General features: G+C 47.8%; 1 protein-coding gene across 4 annotated transcripts in view; it reads right to left on the bottom strand.

Moving 5' to 3' along the window:
* LRFN2 (leucine rich repeat and fibronectin type III domain containing 2) overlaps positions 1-14,866 on the bottom strand; it is a 176,666-nt gene that overhangs the window by 27,207 nt on the left and 134,593 nt on the right. For 3 of the 4 annotated variants that reach the window (XM_073224421.1, XM_017653121.3, XM_017653123.3), the window contains one exon: positions 10,002-11,426. In XM_073224421.1, the coding sequence (XP_073080522.1) occupies positions 10,002-11,401 (1,400 nt within the window). In that variant the 5' untranslated portion in view covers positions 11,402-11,426. Of the gene's footprint in view, positions 1-9,997; positions 11,427-14,866 lie in introns of those variants that run through there. The other variant, XM_073224422.1, reaches the window with a different exon arrangement.

The raw sequence follows: 14,866 nt of genomic DNA, 5'->3' as shown, positions 1-14,866 counted from the left end.
GGCGGATACACCAGTAGCCCTAGCAGGTCCTTGCCCAGGACTGATCATTCTTGCCTCTTTCTTCACTATTTCCACCTAAAGCTGCTTCCCTCCCTTCTTCCCTCCAAATCCCACCTATTCCCCTGGAAACAGTTTATATTCCACTCCACCTACAACTAGAAGCATCCCCAGGAATACACCCCTCCCAATCCAGGCTTGTGAATTCACCTCTGTTAGCTTCTAAAAAGCTCAAGTGGATAAAGTTCACCAAGTAATTCATGTACATTTTAACCTTTTCAGTGGCTAATTATTTAGTTAAAAACCCCTTAACTTAGTAAGATCACCAACTAATTACCAAGTGTTTAATAGTTCCCTGTGATATTGAATTTCTGAAACACTTAACCTCCTTTATGATGCAATAGAAGTTAGTTCCCACATCTGGATCAGTACTTCTACCCACAGTATCAGTCCCACAGCCACAGAACAAGTCAGAGCCCATCCTTGCAGCCCACCCCAGCTCGAAATAGCTCTCCTTTGTAAATAGTTAATGAGCTTGTTCATCCATACTGCATGTGGCCCCCCTTTCCCCCTGGGCTGGCACATCACTGTCTGTGGTTTTCTGTGATTCTACTCGTTCACCCCCTGCCCACACCTCTGAGACTCTGAAGATGATGGGCATTAATTTGACTTCACATCCTGAACCCTTCTGTCACCCACAGGGTGCCTACTCCTGTCACAAACACACATGCCAGACCATAGGCCTAATTGGCAGGAACTAAGACATCCCTCTTCACTCCTCTCGGTGTCTCAGTGTCTCCAGAGATGAGAAAAGAGGCCTCACAGAGAGGAGGAAAGGCCGGCTCAATCATCTTCCTCTCCAGGCTGGCCTCAGCTACTCGGTGGCGACTGCTGCCGGAACTGTGTGAGCAGGTGCCAGGAAATGTCATGATGCCAGTGCTTTCACCGTAGAGCTCTGTGGCAGTTAAACACCTCCCCAACATCCATTCCCCCCTTCTAGCTTCCCAGAAGAGCCCTGATTTTCTTCAGGGAGGCAATGTGCCTGAAGAAACAACTCCCTTCTCAGCCTCCAAAGTAGGCTGGAGGAAATACAAGGCCATCAAAGTGGAAGTCATGAGGTAGGACTTCAGCGTGCTGACTTACCTGGGAGGTTAGTGCCTGCTTTAGTTCGGGGCCCTGGCAGCAGACCCTGAGACAGGATTTGAGTACCAGTAGTTTATTTGTTAATAGAGGGAGGAAGCTGGGTGTTAATTCCCAGCTCCCTTCATCATAGGCTGGGGCTACTCATGGGGACAGCAACTCCCCTGTGGGCTGGACATGCTAGAACAAGTCCCCAGGTGAAGTGTCAGCGAGCACAGGAGCAGTGAGCCACATGTTTAGGATTGTGCCATTAGCCTGCAGAAGTAGCCTCCAGCCCCGGAGTCCATGGAACTCCCCTACCGACCTGAACTACCTCCCTCTGGAATTCTGCTGCATGACAGAAACAAACTCCTGAATTTGGTTAAGCCATGGCCATTAGATCTCTGCTACCAGAGGCACTTCACCCTTTCGGAAGGTGCTCTTCTTTCCTGCCCGCTATCTTCCTCCATTTTACTCCAAGCCTGTGAAGTAGGCAGGACAGCTAACATTGTCCCCATCCTGCAGAAGAAAAGCCTGAGGCTCAGGGAAGGAAAGGGAAGGGAGATGACCACAGCCCAAGTCTAGGCCCCAAGTCCATCCTCCTTGTGTTCATCACTAAGGCCAGCTGAGAGGCAAGAAAGACGACTTCCAGCGACTAAAATCTTATCCCTTTGGAGAGAACCTATTTGAAGGGATTTTTATTTCAATGTCATCGCTGAAGCAAAGGGTCCGAGAGAGATGACGACCAGTGTATGCCACAGCCAAGACTGGAGCCCAGGTCTCTGACGGTTTCACTCATCCGAGGTGTAGACACCAAGCCCGCCGCTGTGGGATCAGCGGCAGTTCTACCCACCAGTGCTACCTGCGCCCCTGACTTCATGGGCATGTGGCATGATGCCGAATGCATCAGAGTCTGGGGGAGCTTCAAACACACCGCCGCCTGGGCACCATCCCAGGGTGACCCCGGATCTCCTGGAGAAAGGATACAACTCCCCAAGGGATTCCTGTGTGCAGCCGGGGTTGGGGAGCCCTGGGGTGGTAGGAAGCCTCAGGCTTGGGGTCAGAACACCTGGATTTCACACCTTCCCCAAGCCTGACCCTCCTGGGGCTGTTATGAGGCTGGAAGGAGCTGGCTGCTGTGAACCCCTTGGAAAAGCCTACTTGCACATAAGTGTTTGGTGTCATTCTGATGGCCACCACCATGAGTTCTGATCCCCAAGCCCCCGAAACTCTACCCGGCCTAACCCCTCCGTCTGTGAACCTTCTTTGGTGTGTTCCTGGTGTAAAATAAACAATATCACCACAGCGCACCTCCAAACCTACCAAATATATATAAAATTAACAAAGGGCTGGTTCTCTGACTCTCCCTTATGAGAGAGGGATAAGCTGCATTTCAAAAGGGAGGCAGGCAGGATGCACACTGTAATCCCTTTACTCCTGCTAATTATTTCCATCTTCAGAGATGTCTCTAGCCAGAGCTTTTTGAGAATGAAGAGGGAATGACAAGTGGAAAAATTAGTCACCTCTGAACAGATGCCCTGAACGTTTTGAATCTGAGTGGTGTCATCTTCTTACGCAGAGCAAGCGGAGCAGGGTGAGAAGGTAGTGATATGATTGGAGATGCTCTTGGAAGGCACCCCTGAAAAATGTCTCCCCTATGCACAAACCTGATGTGAGTTTTGAAATCCACCATTAGAGATTCACTGCTTTGGGTCTTTCAGAATTCCCAGTTGAACTGAAAACATTTCTAAAAGGGGTTACACCTGTACTTCTTATCTCTTAAAACCCAATCAGATAATTTTCCAAGTTTACAGCTCCCCTGGAGAGAGGTTTTGAAGAGACAGCCTGCAGAACAAGGACAAGGTAAGGGGGCTAAGAAGAGAAAGTGGACAGGCTCCTAATAACAATAAGATTGACATGTGTCTTGTACTTCATAGTTGACTATGAAAGATGCACTTTCAAATATATGATCTTATTCAGTCTGCACTACAATCCTATGAAATATGCAGAGAGGAATTTCTGTTCCTATTTCACAGATGAAAAAATGGAGACTGAGAGCAATGAAGTGACTTGCCCATGGTTCCAGGACTAGTAAATGTTAGAGTTGGGGTGCAAACTGAGGTTCTGAAAATGCTGATGCCTCCCTATCCTCTCTATATTAATGGGAGTACACTGAACTTGGTTAAAAAAAAAACTACCTTTCATCCTTCTTGAAGAAGATGTGGTCAATGAGATGTAAGCAGAAGTTAGCGGCTGGGGCTTCTAGGAATCTCCTCCCCCTTTGCCCTCTTGCCCTTCTTTCACCTTTCCTGCTGTGTAGGAAGGAGATGTGAGAGCCAGAGCTCCAGCAGCCATTTTGTACTTTGAGGTGACTGTAAGGATAGAAAGTGTGTGCTAAGGATGGCAGAGCAGATAACTAGAAGGAACTGGGCCCCTGGTAGTCCAACTGCCCAGAAAACAGTCTCGTCCACTGGACTTCTTTTACATGAGAAACATAGAAGCCCTATGAGTTCAAGTCACATCGAGTTTTCTGGTCATCCTGGTTGCCACTGTGGACTTCTGACTCCAGGCTCATTTTTCTCTATGATGCCTGTAGCAACTTTGTCACTTCACAGTGGCTCACCTGGTGAGGCATACATGCCAGAAATCATCTTGCCCATATTTCCTGCTAACTGGCCCCAGGTGCCTGTTTAGGAGTAAGACCCAAAATTCTCACCGGCACCCTGTTCCACTTGCCTCAGCATTGCTGGGCCTTAGAAATGTGGGGAAAGTGAGTAAGGCTGAAGGAGAACACCCCAGCAGACTCCCAGTGGGCTACCCCACCCTTCCCACAAAGAGAAGTGACAGTTGGTCACTTCTGGACCATAAGCCCAAGTCTCCAGCCTTAACAAATAACCTGTTGGGGTGTCAGTGAGATGTGCTCCACAGCTTGGTACCTGGCACTAGACATGGGAGACCACACTTTTTTAGTCTTTATTTTTTAAGCTTGGAAAATCTATTCAACTTATTTGAGACTTAGTGTTACTGTCTATAAAATGGGAATAGTATTTGTCCTGTTTTCCCTTTTTGGATGCCAGATTTCAATAGCCACAGTATGAAAGAAATTTAGAGAACTATAAAATCCAAGGCAGGCGGATTTTTATTTTGGCTTGGACAGTGAGCAGCTGGGAGCTATTGCCACCACCCACCCCAGTTTCCTCCTTTGTACCTGCTTCTTCCTCTGCTGGGCTCAGTCCACCATTTCAACATGAGCTGGGATGTCTGGGGAAGGAGCAAAGTCAAAGAACCTTCCCTCTGCGTAGACAGCCCACCTGCAGGACTCGGCCGTGTGTTCCAGGGAGGGCAAATGCCCTGGTAGGTCAGCAAGAACCACTAGGTGATCAGGGAGGTGATTATCTGATAAAAGAGCAAGATACTATTTCATAGCCAAATGCAAACCCTGAGTTATCCATGATTTGGGATTACCCGATTCATAAGTCCCCCCCTCCTAGCATATAAAAGAGAACCCAGTTTTTAAAGACACAGTTCACAACTCCTCCAGGGCTTCTATAGGCTCTCGGCATGGGTCAGTGGTGACCTATCAATGACTTATACCCAGTTCCGACTGCACAACCTGAGCCTCTGCTGAAGACCCCGTGACCTCAGGCCCTGGGGCTGAGACCCTTATGAGACAGGGCGCTCTAACCCTGGGAAGTAAGATGCCACAGTGGCCCCAACTGGCAAAAGCAGGTAGATTTAGCAACAATGTTAAACAGATTGTCTTGATCATGGAATTATAAAAATTGTAAACAGAGCCATAGACTGTCAGGACTGGGATCATTTGAGTCAAATGTGTCCACACCTGCCTAAAGATAGGCTGCCCACTTGGTGCCCTTGGCACACAGTCAGCCAGGTTCTTCTTGAGCTCCTCTGGAATGGGCGGGTCACTGCTTTGTGGCAGCTCTTATTTATTCTGCTTCTGGGCAGCTCTGGTGCTCATTTCCATTCTCTTCAGTTCACCAAATGTTGACTCAGTAGCTGTAGGGGGCCAGGACTTACTAGGAGCTGGTGGGTACAGAGATGAGTACACATGAAGAGCACATGTTAGAGAAGAAGAAAGATACACAATCAGACCATTTCCCAGCCAGATGGAGAGCAAGGAGAGAGGCTTTGTAAAGCTGTTGCTGATGGAATTTTTTCTTGTAATGGGCCATTGCCTACTTTGTGTGTGTGTGTGTGTGTGTGTGTGTGTGTGTGTGTGTGTTGTCCTCTCTTCTACTCATAAGGTCTTTGAATAAGTTAAGGTAGCTATGACTTTTTTTCTAAGTCCTCTCATCTCCAAGGTAACTTTTGTCCATCTCACATGAGCTTCCAGAATCCTATTCTCATCAACTGATCTCTAAATACATTGCAGTTGGTAAAAATGTCTCTTAAACTTCTACTGTCCTATAGTAAACATATTATAGCTCTGTTCTGACCAGCTTGAATGATTCAGTTATTAGAATTGTAGCCTCCCATTATTGGACCACTTTACTTCTATTAACACAACCAAAAACTATAGGTGCCTTTTAGTAGCTCCATCACTTAGTGGCCAGGACATCCTTGAGATCAGCTCCAACTCTGAGTCTATGTTCACAAAACTCTAGTCAAGCCAGATGATCCTCACTTTGTACTCATGCCATCAAATCCTTGAACTAAAAAGGATACATATCTTCTGTTGTCACCCCTAGGACGTTTTGCAAGGGGACTTACCATGCCAGAGATTCTGGTGCACTGCCCTATGGAGGCGTGTCAGGACAGGGTCTAGCAGAGAGTCGCTGTGCGAGGAGGGCTGCCTTCATTAGTGACAAGGCTGAGAAATGCCGGGCCACAGTGTCTCCTGAAGACAGCTCAATAATCTGGCAGGCTTTGCCCCTTGTGAACCCATGTTGGGTCCTGGCAACCAGCATTCTTTTCCAAGGGCTTACAGCCATCTGTCGAGAAATCCTTTCTAGAACTTGGCAGCAATTCATGCCCAGCCTAGCATCCTATGCTTTATGGGATCTATTCTTGGAAAAGCTGAATATCCACCCTGTTCCTGTCTTAGGCACTTCTTTTTCTGTCCATGCTGCCACTCCGAGGGGCTTAGGGACCTCATCTGGTTCCTACAGTCCTGGCTGTGACCCTCAGAGCCTGGGGACCAGAACTCAACTTCCGTGACAGTGTATACTGCCTGTCTGTTGGGCTTTGGGTCCCTCTCTGTAGTATTGGTCCTGCCTTCCCAGCTTGCCTGGATTGAAATTCGATCTCTGCTACTTACCCGCTATGACACCTTGGGCAAGCTGCTTATATGGAAAGTAGAATAATTGTAGCTCTTCCCTCTGGGATTTTGTGAGAACTAAGTGAGTCAGTACACAGCAAGCCCTAGAAGGGTGCCTGGCCCAAGTAGCCTCTCGATGCTAAATTGTATAATTCTTGCTGTTCACTGGGGAGGGCGGAGCAAAGTAGAAAGTGGGGTTTTGCTTGCTGGCCCTTGTCTAGTCTCATGGAACTCTCTTTCCCAACCAGCAGACTGTCGTTTTTACTTGCCCCTCTGAACATGGATTAACCAGCCGCTAGCGCCTGCTGTACAGGGTGTGCTACTCTTTCACAGTCACTTTCTGGGGTTGGCCTTTCTTCCGTGCTTTTGTACCTTTCTTGTTAAACCATGAGCGTACCTGAGAGCCCCTGTACCACCGCTAGTCTTTTCTTTCTTGTAGGAACAATACATTTTCCACAAATCCTCAGTTTCTTTGAGTCTCCTGTTTGTCTCAAGGCCACTTTGCTGTTGAGGACTGAGCAGCACGGTTGACTCTGGGCTGACGCCAGAAGCCTGGGTCCAGATCAACCCTGCCTCTTTCTGGTGTGTGACTTCAGGAGGGCTTTTTAGACCTCTCGGTTTTGTATGCTTGGTACATCCAGGAGAATTCAATGCAATACTGCCTGTAAATCTACATATCAAACAGAGGAAGCTGTCAACAGTGTTGACCAGCAATTGCCATTACTATTATCTGGCCACAGATTCACCCTGACCTTTTTTTCTCTAACATTTTGGAAGTCTGTCCTCTTCAAGATTGAACTGTGTATCTAACTCTCTTCTTCCATTTCCTTTCCCAGGATGGCAGACAAGACAATGGTCTTACTCTCACTATTACTATTACTACAACTACTAGTAACAATAATAATAATAATGATAACTTTTATTCCTTGCACACTTACTATGTGCCCACACTGTTTGGAGAGCTTTCCATGCGGTATCTCTTCCAGTACTCATGACTACCCTAAGGGGAAATCAGCATTTTTTTCCTGCATTTTTTTTTAATTCCAAGATTTCTGATTTTATTTATAAATATTTAGAAGTATATTTATAAATAGAAATAAAATTCCATTTTATTTATAAATAGAAATAAAATTCCATGGAATAAAAGCAGTTTGAATTCCTGTCTTGAGTCACTTGAGGAGCACAGTTCCATCCTCACCCATGCCCCTCCCAGGGTTTCTGAGACCCCCAGGGAGGGGCGCCTTTGACAGCCCCCTGTGCTGCGCCCAGATGTCCACATCTCTCCTCTGGCACAAACTTCATTTCCCCTCACCCAATGCCTGTGCTAACCTCAGAGCCTGGAGCTTTTCTCCTTCACATTTTTTATCTAAGTCAAGGCCATATAATAAATTCAGAAGTGAAGAAATACACTTATTTTCAAAAGGTCAACCTCACAAGTAAAGAAATGTAAATTAAAACAAGTTTTATTTCTTGCCTATAAAACTGACAAGGACATATGTAATTATATATAAAGTAATTAGCAAAGGAATGGTCAAAATAGGCACTGTCACCTTCCACTGGTAGGAGGTAGAATAAACACTGAGAAGCAATGTATAAAGATTCCAATTTACTCATTAAGCCAGTAATTCAACCCTTAGAAAAATATGCTGAGGAAATCGCTGAAGTTGCACAAATATATTTGCACACAAAGCTATCCATCACTGCATTATTTTTAGTATTGAAAAATGGGTAACAACCTAAATGGCCAACAATAGAAGATTGGTTAAATAAGTTACGGTACAGCCAAATGACAGCTATTATACTACCAAGGGAGCTAAGCAAGCTCAAATGTTGAGTAGAAAGAATTAATAAACAAAAGTCCAAACTAGATTGTTCACAAATATTGTTTTGAACTGAAATAACACTGAGAGGCTAAATGACTCTGGTTAACTTTGGGTGGTGGGATCATGCCACCCAATTATTTATTTTTAATTTTCCTCTTTATCATTTCTCTATTTCCCCAATTTTCTACAAAGGCTATTACTTTTATAATTTGAGACATATATGCATATTTAAGTTGAATTACATATCTACATATCTCTATGTGTGTATATACATTTATTTTAGTTAGGTTCTAAAGCTGCTTTTTCTACACCCTGAGAAATGAAGTTGCTCTCCAGACAAGCCGAGTGTATGCCAGGTAAGGGAACCTGACTCCCCCAGTTTCCATGATGCACTACCCCAGTCTCATGGACACCACTGGTAAATAAATGCCATCCTCACATGCTCTTCTCCCTCACACCCTCCCATCTAGACTCATCAGCTCAGGTCAGAGCTGGAGGAAACCTCAGTGCTGGATCAAGGAAGGTTCTCGGCCCCTCTTGCCCCTCAGACTCTTTGGCTGTCTGGCTATGGATCCCACCTCAAAAATAAACACATACAATAAAACACACAGGATTTCAGAAGAAACCATGCATCCCTTGAGCAGTGACATTCAATGGCTTGGCCCTCATATTTACTATGAACTGAGGCTGTCCTGAGAAGGGAACTCTTCTTGGTCAGCCCCTGGCCTCTGGCCCTACCACTCTCTGAGCTCCTCCCTGCCTCTGAATGCTGTAGGTAGATGTCCTATTGTATGACATTCTATTGCAGCTCTCTAGTCCCAACCCACCTTTCTGCCAAATCTTGGAAATGATCTCTTGATACAGCACATTTACAGGGCCAACCTCACTCCATTTCCAGATAAGGAGAGGTCAGGGAACCAGAGGTCAGTACAGGTGGGCGAGATGACCCCACCTGTGATATCCAAGGGACTCTCATGACCTGCTCTAGCTAATCAGACTTCCTCCAGGACTTCGGTGGCACCAACTAAGAAAGGGACACAGGGACACTCTTCTCCCTCTAGGGCTGTTTGGAGGAAAGAGGCTGCCTGGGTGCAGCCAAACCAAAAAAAAATGAAACTTAGGGAGGGTAAGAAACTCTGAGAATACAGGATGCCTGTGGGGGCCTCTGATCTAGCTGAGTCTGAAGCACGTTCAATCTTTTCAACTTCATGAGCCAACACACTACCTTTTCCTTTTTCTTTCCTCTTTTCTCAGCCAGTTTAAGTTGAGTTCAGTTTTACCAGCAACCAAGCGTCCGGACTAAGTCAAGTATGGATTATCCCCATTGTACACCTGAGGAAAACTGAGGCAGGCCAAGAGAATTAAATGACTAGCAAGTGGCAGAGTCGTGCTCTGAATTCTACTCTTCTTGACCTCAGAGCCTTAACTATGACTGCCTGCGAGTCCAGGTGAAGACCAGGTTCACTACTCCGTGGACCAGTCAGATCCTTCAGCCAAGAGGTCTTGTGAATCCTCCCTCTGGGCTCACCACAGAGGGTTCCGAGGCTCGCAGCCACCTGGCCATCTACACGGCCGCGCCCCTGGGAGGCCTGGGCCTCCTTCACACACACCTCTCCGCGCTGCCCGCGCGGGGCCCTTTCTTCTTAAACTGGTAGTTGACCCTCCTTCTGCCTCCTCTTACCGGCGCAAATCCCCCAGGCAGCTCGGAGGCAGGGGCGTTGGTGGGAACGGCTCACACCCGCCCCCTGAGCCCCGCCTTCCCCAGCCCCGCCTCCCCGGCTCACCTGTAAATCAGCACCTCATCTTCCGAGCAGTTGTACTGCAGCTGGTACATCTTCACCCGGGGCGCTGACTTGCTGACCGACCACTTGACCAGGGCTGAGGTGGTGGTCACATCAGACACAAGCACCGCCCGGTCCGGAGGGCTTTTGGGCGGCTCCCCGCCCCCGCTGCCTCCGCCTCCGCGGCTGGCCTTGCTGGAGCCCGTGATGTCCGAGAGGCGGGACTTGGGGGGCGCAGCACGGCTGGTGCTGTTGCTGAGGTGAGGCAGCTGGACGATGGAGACCTCCACCGTGGCTGTGGCCTCCCCCGCGGCGTTGGCAGCGATGCATGTGAAGGCACCACTGTCCTGCGAGGTGGTGATGAGGATGTCCAGGGTGCCGTTGTCATACACGGCGGTCCTTGAGGAGTTCCCCACCAGGCGGTCATCAGGGGCCACCCAGTGGATGAGGGGGCTAGGGTCCCCGATGGCCTTGCACTTGAGAGCGGCCGCCTGGCCCTCCAGAACCAGAAGCTTGTGCGTGTGCTGGGTGATGAGAGGAGGCTCGCACACAAACTCCTCCTTGCGCACATGCCAGAAGTAGCGGCCCTTGAGGCCCCCCGGGGAGCCACAGGTCTCCAGGTCATCTTCCCTCTCAAGCCTCCGCAGCCAGAGAAGCTCGCAATTGCAGTGCAGCGGGTTCCCCCCAAAACTAAAGGACAAGGGTGGAGCAAAGGGTGTGGCAGGCAGAGCAGAGGCCTGGGAGCGTGCAAAGATGGGGTCTGGGGGCAGCTTCTGCAGCCGGTTGGAGGTGAGGTCAAGGCGAGCCAGTTTCTGCAGGTCAGCAAAGGTGCCCTCGGCAATGTGGTCCAGCAAGTTGTGGTCCAGGCTCAGCTGGTGGAGGTTGACCATGCGCCGCACGGAGTCCCAGGGCAGGCCGTGCAGGTTGTTGTAGGAGAGGTCCAGGTCCTCCAGCGTCAGCAGGAAGTCCTCGAAGGCCTCGTCGGCAATGCCACCCAGCTGGTTGTTGTTTACGATGAGGTGCTGCAGGTTGACCAGGCCCCGCAGGGTGTCTTCCCCGAGGCTGGGCAGCCGGTTGCTGTCGAGGTGCAGGGAGCGGAGGCTCTCGAGGTCCAGGAAGGAGAAGGGCTGGATCTGGCTGATGGTGTTCCTGGACAGGGTCAGGTCCACCAGCCCTGTCATGTTGGCGAAGTCCTGGCGGCCAATGTGGATGATGAAGTTGCCACCCAGACGCAGCTCCACCGTCCGCCGGTCAATGTCAGGGGGCACGAAGAGCAGCCCCTTGGAGGGGCACAGGGTCCCCAGTGACTCAGACAGGTTCTGGCAGACACAGTACTTGGGGCAGGCGTCAACCACAGCAAACGCCATGCCAAACGCCAGCAGGCCACCAAGCAGAGTCTCCATGGTCTGGTCATTCAGGCTGCAGTGCCTGGAAGGGAGGGACACAAGGTCAGGGTCAGGACATGGCATCCTAATGCTCTCACAGGATCAGATAAAGGTCTGTTCCCCAAGGTCTAATCTCTTCTACCAAGCCCTCTAATATCATTCTAGTTTTCCTTTTTCCTTAGCTCTATCACCTTCTAACAGACAATTTCATTTTCTTGTGAATTATGTGTATGGACTATTTCCCACCTCCCTCACTAAAAGGTCAGCTCTACAGAGCAGGTCCTTTTCTCTGTTTTGTTAAGTGCTATACCCTGCCTATCTAGTAACAGTGCCTGGAACACAGTAGGTGCTCAATAAATATTTGTCGGCTGGCCAGATGGGTAATTCCATACCAGGGGTTCATCTAATAATTATTGGATTTGAACAGTGTGTTACAGCTGTATTTTGAAGCAGTTCCTTCTTAATCAGTTTAGGCTCGGCATGAAATCAAATTGGACCAGCATTCTGGAAGAACAAGGACGTAGACAAGGAGAGCTCTGGCCCTGGGGGACGCCAGGATTACTGAGAACTGAGTTGGCATAAATTCTTCACAGTGGTAAACACACAGTGGATGGATCTTATGGAGTTCGGGGAAGTGAAGAGGGGGTGGAATGTGAAACAAAAGGATGAGCTTCTTCTGAGCACCAAGTATATGAAAATCCTCTGTGCAGACCTTCAGTCTGGACATCTCACTTGGGCGTCAGGAACAGTCTTCACAAGGAAGGACTTATCTCCACATACAGATGAGGACTTGTCCACAGCCTAATAGTGTGGGGGCTTTACGCAAAAGTCACCTTCTCACCAAGGCCCCACCCCACATGTACACACCCCTCTTCCCTGCCTTGTGTTTTCTCCTTGGAATTGATCACAATCGAAACTGCTATATATTTTTACCTACTTGTCTTCTTCGCTGTTTGTCTTCTGCACTGGCAACAGAGCCCCAAGAGGCAAGGAGTTAGTTTTACCTGCTACTATATTCTCAAGGACCAAAGTACTGCCTGGCACATAATAGGTGCTCTTGTGTGAATGAGTACTAAGGAAAGAAGGAACAGCACTTGGGCTCAGGTCTTTATGCCTCTGAATCTTAACGGTTTTCTTACTCTTCCAAGTTGTACTAACCATAACTCTATGTACTACAAAAAACATCAGTTGAGTTGGGCTTTTGGAAAATCATGCACACTGGTTGTGCAGCATCGTGAAGACCAGCAGCTCTCAAACTGCCTTCTAGGAGTGCTGATTAGGATTCTGCAAGAAAGGCTTCCAAGGCTGATGACGTGGGGAAGAGCTGTCCACTCTCCTTCACTCTTAACAAAAAGCTGTACATGCATTGGCAAGTTAGAAGGGTGGAGAAATTCCTCTGCAGTAAGAGGCTGGATTAATGATTAATTCTGCATTGCTGCCCACCTTGTTAGCTAAAGATATTTCTCTTTTTGAAAAAGACTATTAATACCTTGAGGAAGTAGAGCTCCACAGCTCCCAGTGGGAGGAGCACAGATGCAGACAAAACAACCAGCTAAGAAAAAAAGTCAATTTAAAAACCTATTCCGATCAGATATTATTGTAAAGATTTCAATTCCATTATTGTTTCTCTTTAAGGGTAAATCTCCCAACTAAGACCCTCCAGGGCCAGAGACTTGCGCAACATTTCATCTGGAGAGAGTGTCATTCCTGATCACACTCTCCTGCAGAAATCTAATACTAGCCCTAAAGGTCATTTTACATTTTCTGGTGGCTATAATGAAAAAGAAGTAAAAAGAAACTGGTGAAATACATTTTGAAATAAATATATTTTTCTTAAGCCACTGTATCCATAATACTATTTCTACATGTAATCAGTACAACTATTAATGAGATATTCTAAGTCTTCAAAGTTGGAGGTGTACTTAACACTTAGAGCACATTTCAAATGCTCACTGGCCACAGGTAGCTTCTGGCTACCATACTGAAAAATGCTACTGGAGCAGGTGCTGGCTATCTACAGCCCAAGGCCAAACCCTCTCTGCCCCCTGGTTTTGTATATAAAGTTTTATTAGAACATGGTCATACTCATTTGATTGCCTATAGTTTCATGGCTTTTTTTCATGTTGCAACAGCAGAGGTGAGGAGTTGTAGCAGGCATAATGTAGCTAGTGAAGCCTGAATTAGTCATTGTTTTACCCTTTACAAAAAGTTAAAAAGTTTGCTGACCTGTGTTTAGAGGAATTTTTTTTCCCTTTTCATTGTCTTCATAATGATCACCCTCATTAAAAGACGTCACCAATGTGTCTAATTCACACAGTTGTGCTCTGGGCTCTCACAAGCAACTGCCTGCCCTGAGCTCCTCCTGGAGAGGTACCAGCCCAGCCTGACCAAGGTCCCACCAGGTACATCCATCCCGGAGGCGTCTACGTGCAGAAGCTTTCCACCTGCCACCTTCTCTATGTCAGATGTGTTCCATATGAAGCTGGGACCTGATGAAACAAATGGGAATCTTCTCCATCTGCACTGACTCTCTTCTTATTTTTCAGCACAAGGACGAGCCTTGGCAGAGCTGCTCCTGGCCACTACCCCAGTTTATCTCTCACCTCTCTTTTCCCTTGCTCTTCATGTCCCAGCTATATTCAACCTCTCTCTCTCTTATAAATACTAAGCTTGATCTTCCTCCAGGACTTCTGATGTGCTGTGGTCTCTTCCAGGCTTCTCCCATACCTCCACTCTTGCCTGGCCAAGCTCCTATTCTACCTCTATTCCTCCTCCAGGAAGGCTCTCCAAAACCTAGACCAAATTTGGCCCTTCTGCTATTTGCCCCTCAGCACCCTGTACTTGTCCTATATTTCACTCATCACACCTTTACTTATAATCCCTTGACTGTTTACCTATCTGTCTTCCTAGAGTGTAAACTCCAAAAGGCAGGGAACTAAACTACCCTGTCCACAAATCACCGTATCCCCAGCACCCAGTACCACACCCAGCTCACAGCAACGGTGCAGTAAATAGCAACTGAATGAGTGAATGAATGAATGAAATGTGGTGCTAGGCAGAGTGAGTTTCTGGCATTGTCACTGAGGTTCTGAATTCTATATCAATAGTGTCCAGGGTTATTTAGAAAATTAGGTGAGCAAACCAGAAAAGCTGGAGTGGCCTGGTTACACCAGAAGTTTCAGAAGCATCTTCTGCCGACCGTGAGCTGCACTGTCCAGCATGACTCACATGGTTATACAGTCAGAGAAGTCATATTTCTCTGGCCACTGTCTGCTCAGATAGAGGTGAATGGTACCCCCTATACCTACCGGGGACACAGGACAACCACACTCAAGGATGTTCACTACTAGTGAAGCTGGAGGTGACTGTGTATATGCATATGTGCATGCGTGTGCATGTGTGTGTGTAGTGGGGGCTTGTGTTCTGAAAGCTCATGGCCCCATGAAAAAACCATCCTTCTAAGTTCTTGCCAGTACGAGCTGC

The sequence above is a fragment of the Manis javanica genome, chromosome 16 (genome assembly GCF_040802235.1).
Source record: "Manis javanica isolate MJ-LG chromosome 16, MJ_LKY, whole genome shotgun sequence".
NCBI classification, from domain to species: Eukaryota; Metazoa; Chordata; class Mammalia; order Pholidota; family Manidae; genus Manis; species Manis javanica.
This window is presented reverse-complemented; position numbering and strand designations above follow the sequence as displayed.